This window comes from Tetrao urogallus (genome assembly GCF_951394365.1).
Source record: "Tetrao urogallus genome assembly, chromosome: 3".
Classification (NCBI taxonomy): domain Eukaryota; kingdom Metazoa; phylum Chordata; class Aves; order Galliformes; family Phasianidae; genus Tetrao; species Tetrao urogallus.
The window spans coordinates 33,024,471-33,039,952 of record NC_136815.1 but is presented as its reverse complement, the minus strand read 5'-3'; the positions used below and the strand labels follow the sequence as shown (position 1 = coordinate 33,039,952).

Below are 15,482 nucleotides of genomic sequence, written 5' to 3'. Positions count from 1 at the left end.
AGATTTGATAAATCGTTCAAAGAAAAAAGCATAACCTCGTGTTCTGTAGCAAAGGATTACAGAATTATTGCAGTAATATTTAAATAAATGTAAATAAATAAATTTATAGAATAACTGATTTCAAATCAAGGCCCTCCACATTTGCATCAAATAAAAGCTCTTGTTTCAAGGAAGTTTTTCTATCGTCCTTGGTAAGAAAATGTTTTTCAAGTTGCTGAAATACACGAATGAACTGTTAAGAGTTTATTGTATCTCCAAGAAACAGATGCACTCCCAAGCTGCACTCCCAAGCCCGAGAGCAAAAGACTTAAACTAACCAAGCTGATAAAATATTAGTATTTCAGCTTTTTAAGGAGCAAGCTGAAATTTTCAAATCCTTGAGAAAATATCGGGTATCACATTCAAACATCAATCCTTGTTTGGGCACTTTAAAAGTGTAAATTTCTAAATTCCAAGTCCTAATAATGAGTAGTTGATGTTAAGACTCTACTTTTCTATTAAGTAATTCCTCTTTTCAAGATGTAAGGATTTATCCCCATATATATTTTTTTTCCTTGAAGAAAAATAGAGGCCTGCTCTTCAATCAGACACATAATTTTTACTTACTGCTCAATAATTGCTTTGCTGTAGACAGAGCAAAGCAATTTTTTAGACAACTCAAATCAGATAAGTTGCTGAAGAATGCTATTCTTATAAACTCTCAAATCTCTCTGAAATTTCTATAAGAGCTTGTCTGTGAGGAATGGAAAGATGGCATCTCTTGTTACAGTCTTAAAACAGACTGCTCTACATATATTGATATAATTAAAATTAGGTTAAAATGATTTATATCATTAAAATTAGGTTAAAATGATTCTTTGTAAATAAAACCGTAGTTTTTCATAAATAAGGAACAAGCCATGATGAGACTCAGAAAATGATGAGCCTACTACAGAAAGCTACTGCAGAAGCATGAAGCTTCCTTTAGGTGTAGGCTGGAAAGATAACTCAAGAATCCATCACCTTGTTGATGATGAAAAGGAGTGGACAGCAGGGAGAAGAGAGACCCAAAGGTCATCTTAATGCCAGCCAAGAAATTACTATGTCTGGCTGTTTTCTGTCTGTTTCCCCCCTCTGCAACTTCCCTCCCATCTGACCATGTAACCGGAAACTGTCTAACAAAACCTTCCTCCACCAAGAGCTCTACCAAGTATGAGGAATATAAAAATCAGCTAATATTTACATAAATGATTCTATGACCCCCTAGGAGGAGACCCCACATCTCTCTGGGCCCTGTGCAAGCGATTCGGTACCACCAAGCACAGCAGTGCTGCCTGATAGGCAGAGAGTTGTGGCTCTGGGTCTGGCCCTGGTCACCACTGCGAAGACAACCACAGAACTTATTTTATCCTCTAGGCTCACATATTTGTTACTGTTCTGTGCTCTTAGGAGAACGCTGAGAGGCCTGAAGAGAGGAAGTGAGAAGCAAAATTTAAAGGCACAACATGTCCCACTCTGGCAAATACTACCTATTCCGTTTAGTTTGGGTGATTCTTTGTGGAGCTAGGAGTTGGATTTGATGATCCTTATGGGTCCCTCCCAACTTGAGATTTTCTATGACTCTATATCACTCATGGAAACAAGCTAATGTATACATCAAATGATGAATTTTTAAAATGATTTTGGCAGCTTCAGCTGTATAACGGTTACATAAATCACCCTGTCCTTTTCTATTCCCCTTTGTGTCACTGCCAAACACCAGTTCTGTTTAAACAGAAAACAAACTAAAACAAAGAAGCTGTTTTCTATGCAAAATTATGGGGAAGTATAATCTATTTTTCAGCACATTCCAGGTGAACGGTGAGAGCCTTTTCCTAGAGCAGGAATTGAAAAAAATTAACCAATTATCACTGTAAGACCTTTGCTAAGATACTCAAATCTCAATTACAGCTATCAAAATGTGAATATTTTATAAACTAAGAAGTTTCCCTATTTGGAGACCTATAAAAAGAACTCCTTCTCATGCATGTAAAAAAAACCAACAGACTTTATGGTAAGATTGGCATAAATCCAATCACAGCTCAAGTCCAGCAATGCCTTCAAAGCAAAAGGCTACTGCCAGAATAAAGATAACACTAAAGAAATCCAAATCTATTTATCAAGCACGCACAGACAAGACCTACATTTCATACCACAAAATCGCAACTTGAAATATTGACTGGACAGAATATAAGCACTTGAAAGTTCAGAAGAGCTGCTCTGAAAGTAATGCCTCCTATGATGTTACCACACTGGCCCATGACTTCAGAGGCAGATGTTTGTGATATGGCAGTAAAGGCTGAACCTTCCCGCCAATATTCCATACACGTTGTTGCTGTTTGACAGATGGCAGCAGAAGGGGCAGACTGATAAAATGATGCCTGACAAGTGCTGATGAAGCAAAGGTGTGCCACTGAATTCCTCCATGCAGAAAAAGTTGCACCCACTGACATGCATCGATGCTTGCTGAACGTTTAAGGAGACCAAACAGCAGATGTGAGCACAGTGAGGCAGTGGGTGGTGCATTTCAGCAGTGGTGACAGTGGGTCATCTCCACTGGTGTGGACTGTTACAAGTGTCACATGTAGGCTCTTGTTCATCACTGGCAAAAATGCAGAGAAAATACAGTGGTGACTGTATTGAAAAATAGTGTTTTGTAACTGAGAATTTGTTCCATCAAACAGTGTTATTGTGCTCTTTGTGGTTTCTGTGGAAATAAATAGGAGGCATTACTTTGAGAGCAACCAAAGTTTATTACAGTTCAGCTCTACCATTACTTTTTTGATGGCATTTAACTGCAGGACAAGATATTACTTATCATTACTCAGTGCCCAGAACAAACACCACTCACTGAATATTTCACGTTATGCAATTTTATTTTTTCTTTCAATTCTTTATAATGTGGACTTTTATTTTATTTATTCTACCGTTAACAAAGCTTTTTATAGGAACACAACATTACCATCTGGCTGAGACTGGTGCTCAGTGCAACATTATCCAAACACCGCACAAATCTTAGATCTGTTTTTACAATCTAAGAGTTGATAGTATTGATTTTACTTTACTAGAGGGAACTGAAGAATAGTGACTTAATCAGATGCCTCCATTAATTTTTGTATGCCCAATCTGAAATGTCATTAGAATAAATTGTTCAGTGTATTCGATATTAAATAAATCCTGATATCTGAAATAAAGTTCTTGCTTGCTTCTATTCCAGCTAGAACTGTTTAAATTTCCCAAACAAAATCCATAGCACTTCACTTGAGTGCCCAAAGGATAAAGCAAAAATTGTTAGCAGCCAGTTCTGACAACTGTGGTTTAAATTATTTGCCTAAAAGAAAAATTCATTTCCAGAGCAGAGAAACAGGTCCCCATGTAGCATTCAAATTCTTATGCCATAAGAACAGTTCTTCAGTCTCATCCACAAATCTGGTTCTTTCAGCAAGCAGTAAGAACTGTCCTAGCAATGCCGTGACTCATGGTTAATGATGTACACTCAAAGAATAAGGAAGATCCTGTGGAACATGTAATTAAATACTAATAATGCATTCAGTCTATCAATACTCAACACATTACTCACTGACAATAGAAGGGAATTGAATACCCACTCTGCCTTCTGCCTTCACTTCCTCTAGAGGAACTGCCCACAGAAATCTAGACCTACTCCCTAACAAAATCCTTTCCACACTATCTTTTCAAATTACACCACTCTACTCATTCTCACCCATTTCAGCCTCTCTCTCCTTGCCTGCTCACAGTTCAAGTATTTTACGTGCATTCCAGGCCTTTGTCCTCCTCTGAACTCACATGAAATCCTTTTCAGCTCATATCCCTCCCTACAAAGTAATTTTCTCATCTACTCCTACCCTTGCCAGCCATTTTCAATCAGTCCCCTCTAAGCTGTCTCCTACCTCTACTCCCAGGTCCTGTGCCTTCTAACCTAAGAGACAATAATAGAAGCAGCACTAGCAGCACTTTCTAGAGTGTTTCTGGATACCACCAATCTTATAAAATGAGAAAGCTTCTCAGAGTGAGCCCATAATCACAACTCAGAATAAGCATGGCACAAATTATAAGACAAAGCACAATTAGTCAATATAAACAACTACCACATACCTTTGCTTCTCTGTTTCAGTCTTTATTTCCTCTGTAAAATGAAACAAAGGCATAGTTATGGAAACGGAGTCATAGGCACAAAAAAAAAAATCAAATGTTAATTTAAAATGTTTGGAAAGTGAAACTATTTAGGCAAGCATTTGAACTGGAAACTTAGAACAGCAAATAAATGGTTCTAAGCAGTTTTGTTAAAAGTTTCTACTATTCCATTGCATTGGTTGCAAACTATATCAAAATCACGTTACAAATCTGCATGACAAACTAAGCACTTAAGCTTGCATCCAGTCATGGCAACAAAACACTATAAGCCCAAAATGTTTCTGCAGAAGTGAGTTCCAGAAGGCTGTGTTTCTGTCTTTCACAGTTTGAATACATAGAAATAATGAGGAAAACTCAAAATACTAAAACTATTCATCTATTCATAAGCAGTGACTTTGCTGCTCATTAAATGTGGATTTTTACAGATAACAACAAAAAAGCCACTGAGGGATTTGGACTTGTTTAGCTTGGAGAAAACGCTCTGGAGAGAGCTCACTACAGCCTGCCAGTACTTGAAGGAAGCTTTCAAACAGGAAGAGGACTGACTTTTTACACTATCTGATAGTGACAGGACAAAGGGAAACAGCCTTAAACTAAAAGAGGGAAATTTAGGTTAGATGTTAGGTGGAAATTCTTTACTCAAAGGGTTGTGAGGCACTGGTACAGCCTGCCCAGAGAAGCTGTGGATGCCCCATCCCTGGGGATGCTTAAGGCCAGGCTGGATGGGGCCCTGGGCAGTGTGAGCTGGTGGGTGGCTTCACCTGGAGTGCTGTCTGGGCTCACGAGTAAGAGAGCTGGACGTAATGGATAGAATCCAGTGAAAGGTAACAAAGATAATAAAGGGACTGGAGAACATCATTCCAGAGAGCTGGGACTGCTCAAACTGGAGAAGATGAGGCTCAGGAAATATCTCATCAATGGCTGTAAAAGAGAAGGTACGGAGAGGACAGCACCAGGCTCTTTTCAATTGTTTCCAGTGCCAGAACAAGAGGTAATGGACACAAACTGCAACGCAGGAGGTTCTCTCTGAACATCATGCAGCACTTCTCTGCAGTGTGGGTGACTGGCCTGGGTTGTTCAGAGAAACTGTGGAGTCTCTCACTGAAGATCAACAGCTGCCCGGACACAGGCCTGGGCCCCCTGCTCTGGAGTCCTGCTTGAGCAGGGGCTGGGCCAGATCAGGTTGGGAGACAGAGGGCCCTGTCAACCTCAGCTGTTCTGTGACCTTATCTCAGTTTGATAACATCCAGAAATAACACACCAGCATTAGGAAGATTAGAGTTCAATACAGTGTTATTTAAGCCTGAAGACACTGCTCCATTCGCTTTAGAATTTTATCTTAAAACAGAGTCCATTAGGCAAAAAGGACTAATGACTTCTCCTCAGCTGTTAGCTCTCCTCTCTCAGAAACAAGGAAAAAAAACAACAAACCAGCGTCAAGCCTAATAACACAAATTCATTTTACATTGACATTACTAAAATCCAAGAAAATTGTATATATACACAATAGTTTATTTAACAATTTTACTTAAGATCACTCAGGTGTAGGAGTCAAGCACCCTTTACTGACAACACAAATATTTATGTATTTGTAAGTTACTTTATACTTCGTTTGTGGAAAACAATAATAAAGGAGGCTGAAGATGGAAAATTATCAGAATTTTTCTTTGGGGTTCTAAAAATGGCAACAGTAAAACCCTTCTTAAGGAAGGAAAAAAGCTCTGTGATCTTCTCTAGAAATCTAGTTTGGGAAATCTCTTAGGAAGGAAATAAAGAGGAAAAAAAGTTGATAAAAATGGAAAAACAGAAAATCTGATTTGTTTCAGAAACACAAACCAAAAATCTTCACAAAAACAACAGTAAGTGTTCTCTTTCCACATACACCAAAGTGCAAAGCTTCACCTCATGAATAACTGTGGTTGCCTTCCTCAACGCGCACCACACTGCTAGAATGCTTAAAACCATTAAAGCTTGCCTTAAGGGGCAGATTATAATGGAACTCTGCCATTACCGAGAATGGAAAGAATTATGATTACTGAATATGAGAATTACTTAAGGAAGTACAAGGCAGCTCTTCAGCTACACTTCTGTGTCCTTAGCCCCTCCATTCTCCCATGCACAATAGTATCTCTATTAAAAGCAAGACCTAAGCTCAAATATTCTTCCTGCACTATTAAAAGCAGATGTGACAACAGGTGAGTGTTCAGCTGTTCTCAGCAGTTTTACAAGATAGAAAACATGGGTTCAACTGTATGCTTAAACACATTTCTTCACCTGGAAGCACTGCATAAACAGACACAGTCTCCCACAGAGAAACATAAAACAACATTCCTGAAAATGAATATTAGAATTAGTGGCTCCACTTTGCTCTCTTTTTATTCCTAACCTGAAAGAACATATCAAACTGTGCAATCCTGGTACTACTCGAGGTCATCTGAATTTACTCCATAAAATTTCTCAGCCAATTCGTAGAACCACAGAATGGCTTGAATTGGAAGGGAACTTTCAGCCCACCCAGTCCCAAGCGCTGCCATGGGCTGGCTGCTCCCACCAGCTCATGCTGTCCAGGACCCCATCCCACCTGGCCTTGAGCACCTTCAGGGATCGGGCACCCACAGCTCTCTGGGCAGTAGTGCCAGTGACAGTTGCTGTGGTCTCTTCTTCACCTTCTACCCCAAAAACTTGTGGCAGAGTGTTTGGGTATTTTTGAACTGCTGCTAGATTTTCTTTTCTTCCTTGAGCAACTGTGTGAGCTGCCCTATGCCAGGGTAGCTCCTGCTCCAGGAGGGGGATGGGCCTGGAGGAGCCAGGGGCTGCCATCCACAGGGGAGTTGGACTAGATGACCTTTAAAGGTCCCTTCCAACTCAAACAATTCTATGATTCTTTGTTTTATAAACTGCAACAGTCCTTGAAAGATAATTAAAATAAATAACCCAGTGTGAACCGATTAGAGCCCTCCTTACACTGTTTAAAATCTAAGAGGTTGTCTTTGGAATAGGTCACCATAATTCATAAGAGAAAATGGAAATTTTTGCAACTGAAGTATATTGCAATTACAAGGAAAGATTTTTTGGAAGCATTAATCTAATTAAGCAACACTACTATTTCAAGCAGCATTGTGCAACTCTGTTAATGTAACGTACAGGTGTCATAACCTTAAATAAAAAACCAAACATCTTCAAAGCAGCCAACACCAATTCTTTTAGGAGGCTAGAACATTTTAAGTGGGAAATAAATAAGCACATACTATGAGACTATTGCTCTGAGTAAGACAGACATCAGACTGAAAGTTTACTTTCACCCTTGAGGAAAGAGAATATCTTATTTTCATGCACTGATAGCTCCCTCTCCTCTCCACACCAAAACACAATTCAATCACAATACAATTACATGGTCACGTAATAACCACATTCAGTAGGAAGCATACATAAACCTGAGAAGCATTATCAGCAGGGAAAAAAAAACACAGCAGATCATAATCAAGAAAAGTAACAGTTCTTACAGTAGCTAAATAATCCCTTGATGGCAGATGAACTGAAAGACTGATGCATTCTTTTTCAATGGGAAGAAGTACTTCCTAAAACTCCCAATAATTACTTAGAAAAGCAAGATGAAGCCAGGCACAAGTTGTGGGCTGCTTCCTTGTTTTGTTCATCTCCTCTCCAAAGCACACACCCAAAACCACAAAGGCAAGAGTCAAGGGCTGGAAAAGCTTATTATTCAAGCATGACAGATCATTTTGAGAAGGAAGCGTAAGGGAAGACTTAAGAAGCTAGAATAGAGGAAGAAAACCGTAGAAAAGGACTACAGCTTCCAAAGTTTTTCTGCATTATCAAAACATTACCAAAAAATAACTACTGTGGAAAATAACTCCTATTAGTCTATGACATCAAAATGATGATGCATTCAAAAATGTAATTTATTGGGGCGAAATGCAGCAGAAATAACAAGAAATGAATTCCCTCAAACTCTTTCATACATAGTTCTAGAAGAAGACCTGCTTAATAGAGCCCTAAACAGAGTTAAAAGAAATGTGGCTCTTACTACTATTATTATTTACTGTAAAATAAGAAAATACTTCACAAGTTCTTTATACAGTTTGACGGCAAGAAAATAACATACATTTAAATACATTTCTCACACATTTTCCCATTCTCACACAGAATTGTATTCAAAAAGCAAGAGAACATCTTCCCACAATACTCTATTCCAAACAAGTAACTTTGCCTGCCAGAGAAGCACACATTAGGTCAATTCAACAAAGACTCGCACATTGGAATACTAATATTCAGAGTAAACAGAATTGAAACTTATTTACCTAAATGAAAGCTTACTGGAACAGAAAACATCCAGTGTTTTCACTGGAGGAAAACCAGCTAGCACATAAATGTTACACCTCAGATTTATTCACCTCTATGTTAATGTGATGTGTCCACACAGACAAGGGTTTGTGAAGAGAGCTGTGTCCAGCAAACACACAGCACAGAAGTCCTCATGCCTCCAGTCAGAGCCTCTGCTCACCCACTGCTCCTGTTCCAAGGTGTTTTCCTGTACTGACAGTGTATGGAGAGTAGCAATAAGCAAATTTAGATCTTGATGCTTTCCTTTTCCACTTTGTTTTTAACTGTAGAGGTGTAACTGACTTTCACTAACTTTCAATACATCCATCTGCAGTGTTAATCCCTTTCAGTATAAGTAAATAAACAGCAATCCAAAAATGACAACTTTTTAGAAGTATCACTAGGACTCTAAACTACCATAAAAATAATTAAGCAGCTTGGTACAATACTGTTATTCTCAATGATCGCATCAGGTTGACCTTCCTCAAATTGGTACTGGAGTACACAAATTCACTACAGGAAAGTCATGCTAAACTGAGCAGTGCTTTAGCCTCCAGAAGAAACCATTCACTACTAAAAGTGAAGTTCTTTCTTACATGGAATTCTCAAGATACGCGTAACAATGAGTCCTCCTGTAAGCCCTGTAAACAGCTTTCCCCATGACATCTTCTAGAACGCACACATCTCCTGCCTTGCCCCAAATCCTCATAAACTGTTATTATGGACCAAAAAAAAAAAAAATCTTCTTAATGGGACTCCAGGAAGAGTCTGACAGCAGCATAGTACTGTTTTAATCCAGAAAGCCAACCTTACCCTAATTAGAAAGGAGTGGAAAGAACACAAAACAGGTACATGCATTTATAGCACCTGAGCATGAACTTCAGCTGTGTGCCTTCTCTCTGTTCTAATAATGTACCACATCCTTAGCTCAGCTCTTAGAATTGGCACCCAGTTTTAGTTTATTTATGCAACTGCTCTTCTTACTACTGTTAGTTGCTGGAGTCCCTTAAGCTTTCTTTTTATCCATCTCTTCTATCTGCAAGATCACAGCTCACACAGCTGTGTGCAGGCTCTGTGTAGATACAAGCACTGCTATGCTTTACATTCAATTAAGGCCATAACAGCAAGTCATTCTTATAAGGATACACAAAATTGACTTAAGAATATAGTTAAACACTTCTACTCTCTTTCCATTTCAGCATTTATTATGCTGTCACAACTTCACACCTACAGGCATTGAGGGAATAACTAAGCAAGTAGCAATTAATCACATAATTAAAGAAATGTTCCAAACAAACACCAATTATATTTCAAGTCTGACAGCTCTTGCTGAAACTCAATGGAGATCCTGCTTGCCCTACTCTGCAAAACTCTGAAACCTCTAGCCAACTGGAATACTATGGCATATCTCAATAGCTTCAAAAAAACAGGGAATTACAGCCTTTGAAGTATGCAGAGAACTAAGTATGTGTACATACACATGCATACATATAAACAAGAAAACTCTTCACAGGTGAGGTACTTCAACTTCAGATGGCACTTATAATGTTCCTTTGTTATATTCACTCCAGCTTTAGTGGAATATGCAATTTATTATACTTTATCTTCTGATCTGTAAGAGGTTTGAGGCAAACCTGTTGAAAAATATCATTATTTTCACATCTGCTACTCGAAACACAGCAACTGTGCCTAACGGTCCATATTGTGCTTTTCATCTATAAAGTAATCTTCTCATTTTTCTTCATAGTCATTCACACAAACAAGAGCTACAACTCCCTTCCCTTGCTCACAACAGAATTCATTTGGGAATACCCAACCCTGGTATGAATTCAGAAACCTAAATTCATAACCTGACTTGACTCAGCCAACTGCACCACCTACTCCTCTCTGGGTCTTTAAGTATGATGTTTTCCAAGAGAGAATCACTAGCAAACCCATTCGAAAGAATAAACTGCTGGCTGCTTTCTGCTCAAAATTAATTCAGAATAGTTCGATGCAAGGGTGTTTTATGACTAGAATTTCTGTAATAACTTTCTATTTCCAAAGCCAAGTCAAGAATACTGTTAAGTTGCTTCACTCATCTTCACAGGGAATGAAGGGGGGGGACACTCAGATGTAGGTCACACATTACCAAGAATAACTGAATTGCTTTCAGTAGCATTTATATTCTAAAATGCAGCTGAAAAGCTCTTTTTCTGTAGCAGTAAATCCCTCTGCTTCCCTCTGGTATTTTACAAGTCTCCATCTTTTCTTAAATCTACAGATAAATCCCAGAAGTATCCAAACTTCTGTCTTCAAAACCTCAAAGACATCTCTTATACTGAGATCAAAATCTAAGAGTGAAGGAACTGTTTACATCTTTAAACAGTTAAAAGAAGAGGATAGAAGAGTACCTTTATTTTATCAAATAGTGCACACCTTTAAACCACCTTCCCCCCGACGGTTTTGATACATTCTCCCATTTCACTCAGACACCGGTTTTATTCAGAGCTCACTGTACAAGTTGCTGAGAAAATGCATTAACACATACACAATTCTGTTTCTTACCAAATACCATCACCTACACAGACTATAGGAAAGATCCTGATGATCTTTCGATCTCAATGCCTTCTTTACATCTGCCTTTAATAGCCAGGGCAGTTATCCTCTGGGCTTTTTATGCCCCGATCTGGAAGTCTGGGATGCTGCACAGAAAATGCCCCCAGCGATTCTGGTGGAGACGGTCAGAGAGCTCCTCCTCCATCTGGACTGTCACAAGTCCATGGGACCGGATGGGCTGCACCCTCGGGTGCTGAGGGAGCTGGCAGAGGTGATTGCTGAGCCCCTCTTGGCCATCTATCAGCACTCCTTGTTAACTGGTGAGGTCCCAGAGGATTGGAGGCTTGCTGATGTGACTCCCATCTTTAAGAAAGGCCGTAAGGAGGATCCAGGAATCTATATAGACCTGTTAGCCTGACCTCAGTACCAGGGATGTTATGGAGCAAATCATCTTGGATGAGATTGCACAGCATGTGCGTGGTGTCCAGGGGATCAGGCCCAGCCAGCACAGGTTCGTGAAAGGCAGGTCGTGTTTGACCAACCTCATCTCCTCCTATGCTGGGTGACCAGTCTGATAGATGAGGGAAGGGCTGTTGATGTAGTCTGCCTAGACTTCAGCAAAGCCTTTGACACGGTCCCTCACAGGCTTCTTCTGGGGAAACTGGCTGCCCGTGGTCTGAACAGATATACACTTCTTTGGGTAAGGAACTGGCTACAGGGCCGTGCCCATCGGGTCATGGTGAATGGAGTGAAGTCCAGCTGGCGACCCGTTTCAAGTGGTGCCCCCCAGGGGTCAGTACTGGAGCCCATCTTGTTTAATATCTTTATTGATGACCTAGATGAGGGCATTGAGTGCACCCTCAGTAAGTTTGCAGATGACACCAAGCTGGGAGGTGGTGTCGATCTGCCTGAGGGTAGGGCGGCCCTTCAGAGGGATTTAGACAGGCTGGACTGCTGGGCTGAGGTGAATGGGATGAGGTTCAACAAGGCCAAGTGCCGGGTCCTGCACTTTGGGCACAACAACCCCATGCAGCGTTATAGGCTTGGGGATGAGCGGCTGGATGAGTATGAAGAAGAGAAGGACCTGGGGGTGTTGGTTGATGCTCAGCTGAACATGAGCTGACAGTGTGCCCAGGTGGCCAAGAGGGCCAACAGCATCCTGGCCTGCATTAGAAATAGTGTGGCCAGCAGGAGCAGGGAGGTGATCATCCCCCTCTACTCAGCACTGGTGAGGCCGCATCTCGAGTACTGTGTTCAGTTTTGGGCTCCTCACTACAGGAAAGATGTTGAGGTCCAGAGAAGGGCAACAAAACTGGTGAGGGGTCTGGAGCACAAGTCTTACGAGGAGCGGCTGAGGGAGCTGGGGACACGGGGTAATGGCCAGAAGTTGTATCAGAGGAGGTTTAGATTAGACATAAGGAAGAACTTTTTCTGTCAGAGGGTGGTCAGGCACTGGAATGGCTGCCCAGGGAGGTGGTGGAGTCGCTATCCCTGGCAGTGTTCAAGAGGCATCTGGATGACGTGCTGCGTGATATGGTTTAGTGCTAATAGTGGCAATGGTGATGAGGAGACGGTTGGACTAGATGATCTTATAGGTCGTTTCCAACCTTGTGATTCTATGATTCTATGAGAGGTACAGTTTCCCAGAATGCTTTGCCCAATCCACTAGAGAGCAACCACTAGAAAAGGTGGCTCCTCCTGTTCTATTCCACATGCTTCTTCATGCCTAGCTGCACACTCCTTACACAATCATTGCCAAGGCACAAAGTTTAAGCAGCTTGATAATTCAAGACTTCACTGGGATGAGTGAGCTATTTCATCTCACTGTAAAGCAACACAGACACTATCTGCCAGGTCTCATGCACATCACACATTTCAGGAAGCAAAAGCTAGAACAGAACTGCCCACTGCAGTTCACTGGAATAAATACACTGCAAGATGATATGAAATTCACCCATTTTCTGTCATCAGCATCAGTACTTTTTGTAATGAACTAAGTTTAAGGAGGCCAACAATGTTTCTTCATTGGAAAAGACGAAATGAGTCTGCAGCTGGATCTTCCTCTTCACGTTCCCAATGTGTGGATTGTTTTCTAAACCCTTTTTTTCCCCCCTTACAGCCCACGTTAAAATTCTTGGAGGTGTGTAATTCCCAATTCCAGAGGCTTTTATTCTAAGCACACTGCAACAGCTATTTTAATCTTTTTTTTTTTTTTTTAAAGAAAAAAGAAGCTGGCAACACAGTGTTTTGAAAACTACAAAGTTCCCACAGGCTTTTTGATCTTTTTTGTTCTGTTTTGTTTTGTTAAATTAAGCAGCATATGCATGCTACACAGACCAGTAAATCAAACACTACTAAGGACAAAGAAACCCTTCTCAGAACGAAAAACTGAAGAATGCTGTTCAGTGAGTCGAAAGGCACAAACCTTCCTGCTGCTTTGTGTAACATGCAACCTTCCCCTTCACAACATCACCTGTATTATGACAGAGCAATGTCTGTGCATGTCTGCACAGGGACCTTACCAGTTGGAACATAACACAATTACACTGGATTTTAAAAACTATAAGTTGAAAGCTTTTAATTGAAAGTTTAATTTTTTCTTGATTTTTAAAGCATGAATCAATTCTTTCATCTGGTTTTACCTTGTGGCTGAGGGTAACATACAGAAAAAGAACTGCTTTAGCCACAATTACTGCTGTTGCTGGGGAAATATGGGATGTTAATTGTAACAGACTAGAATCACTGAAAGAACAGAAAATTAAATTTAAGGAGTAAACACATTCTGAAGGAGGCCATTTATTACTTTACTAAAGAACTGAGGAGAACAAAACTCCATAGAGAAACAACTGAATTAAAACCGATCACCTAGAAAAGTCTCATGAAAGGATATACTACAGCTATTTAGATTGGAAATGTAATTTACAGAAAATATCATTTTACTGAATGCAGTAGCATACAGTATTCTGATCAGTATACAAGAATTCTGTTAGTGTCTCTCTCTTACCTGGTAACAGCATGCCGGACTGTGAAAACCACTGCAAATCTTATGAGACAAATCAGCAGCTTTTCTGCCTTAATACCTAATTGATTTGACTTTCCAAATACTCATCCCAAGAAACATAAGTACCATCTGACTAACCCACAACAAGGAAAAAGAAAATAGTAATTATAAATCAATAATTACATCTTTAAATAAATGAGATTTATGACAGACTTTATAGTCAGATTCTCTCTGTCATGCAACACAACATCATAAAGCACACAATGCACATTAAGTTCATGGGAATATCTGCTACTCTACAAGAAAGACTTAAGAATTTACTCACTGAATTACATTTCAAACTTAAGAAAAGAGGAAAGGAAAAAAATAAAGAGGAAGCCTTAAGGAATGATAAAATTTAATGGTTCACAGTACTACATAACCTGTTCACGTTTCTCCAGAGCAGTTCATACAAGTTAATAGGAACATTTTCCCAATACTTCCTACTGATTCAACCAATGGTACACAGCACTTTCTCAGCATATTTATCAAAGAGATATGACCCAAAATATCCAGACCTATTCTTTATTTTTTCAGCAATTCATCCGAGTGAGTATTTTCCTTCAGACAGCAAAATTCTAGCATGGGCCACCTGTATGAAAAGGCCTACAGAGCGTGTGTGGTTTATGTTTCCTCCAGTCCACCAGGAAATCAGTGTCTCTGTTGTTATAGGCTGTAAAACATGTTTGCCTAGTTCTAGAGAAGGTGAATCAACAACTCTCAATATGCCACAGTAGCTCAATATGTTATCCCCTGAAGTTGAGAGAAGTCAAAAGGATGCCTGTCCCTGGAGACACTCAAGGTCAGGCCGGATGGGGCTCCAAGCACATGACCAAGCTGTAGGTGTTCCTGTTCACTGCAGGGGAACAGGACTAGATGACCTTTAAAGGTCCCTTCCAACTCAAGTGATTCTATGAAAAGCCCTTGCTATTACTGCTGCATTTTTTAAGAAACAAATTTGGATCTAAGTCTTCGTGTTTTTCTCTTTGTAGACTGAATAATAATATGGCTATTTTGGGTAAACAGCAGAAAGAAGAAAATTCAAGCTATGAACTCCAAAACTGAGTGTGTGTATATATACACACACATATACATATACACAGCTCCATATTTAATCTGTGATTTTTTGCTTCCTACATCAGCTTGAGGAGGAAATTTTAATTCAGGACACACTATGAACATTTACCTAATAGTTTGACTCAGGAGATAAACCAGGAGTGAAACTGTAACTGGAAAACTGATTTATCTCTAGCCTCGTCCACTGTTTATCAGGCATCCTGATAAGCTTTTTATGAAGAGTGTGCCTTATCTACTAAAAAATAATGTAGAACTTTTTTTTATTTTGAAAGTTAAAACAAACTCATAAATACAGGCAGGCAGATAAAAGAAC

General features: G+C 39.8%; 1 protein-coding gene across 2 annotated transcripts in view; it reads right to left on the bottom strand.

The window, feature by feature from the left end:
* The window catches only part of ARFGEF1 (ARF guanine nucleotide exchange factor 1), a gene marked incomplete at both ends in the record, with an annotated part of 81,938 nt that overhangs the window by 50,833 nt on the left and 15,623 nt on the right, over positions 1-15,482 (bottom strand). For both annotated transcript variants that reach the window (XM_079533066.1, XM_079533067.1), the window contains one exon: positions 4,135-4,165. In XM_079533066.1, coding sequence (XP_079389192.1) covers positions 4,135-4,165 — 31 coding nt within the window. The remainder of the gene's footprint in view (positions 1-4,134; positions 4,166-15,482) is intronic.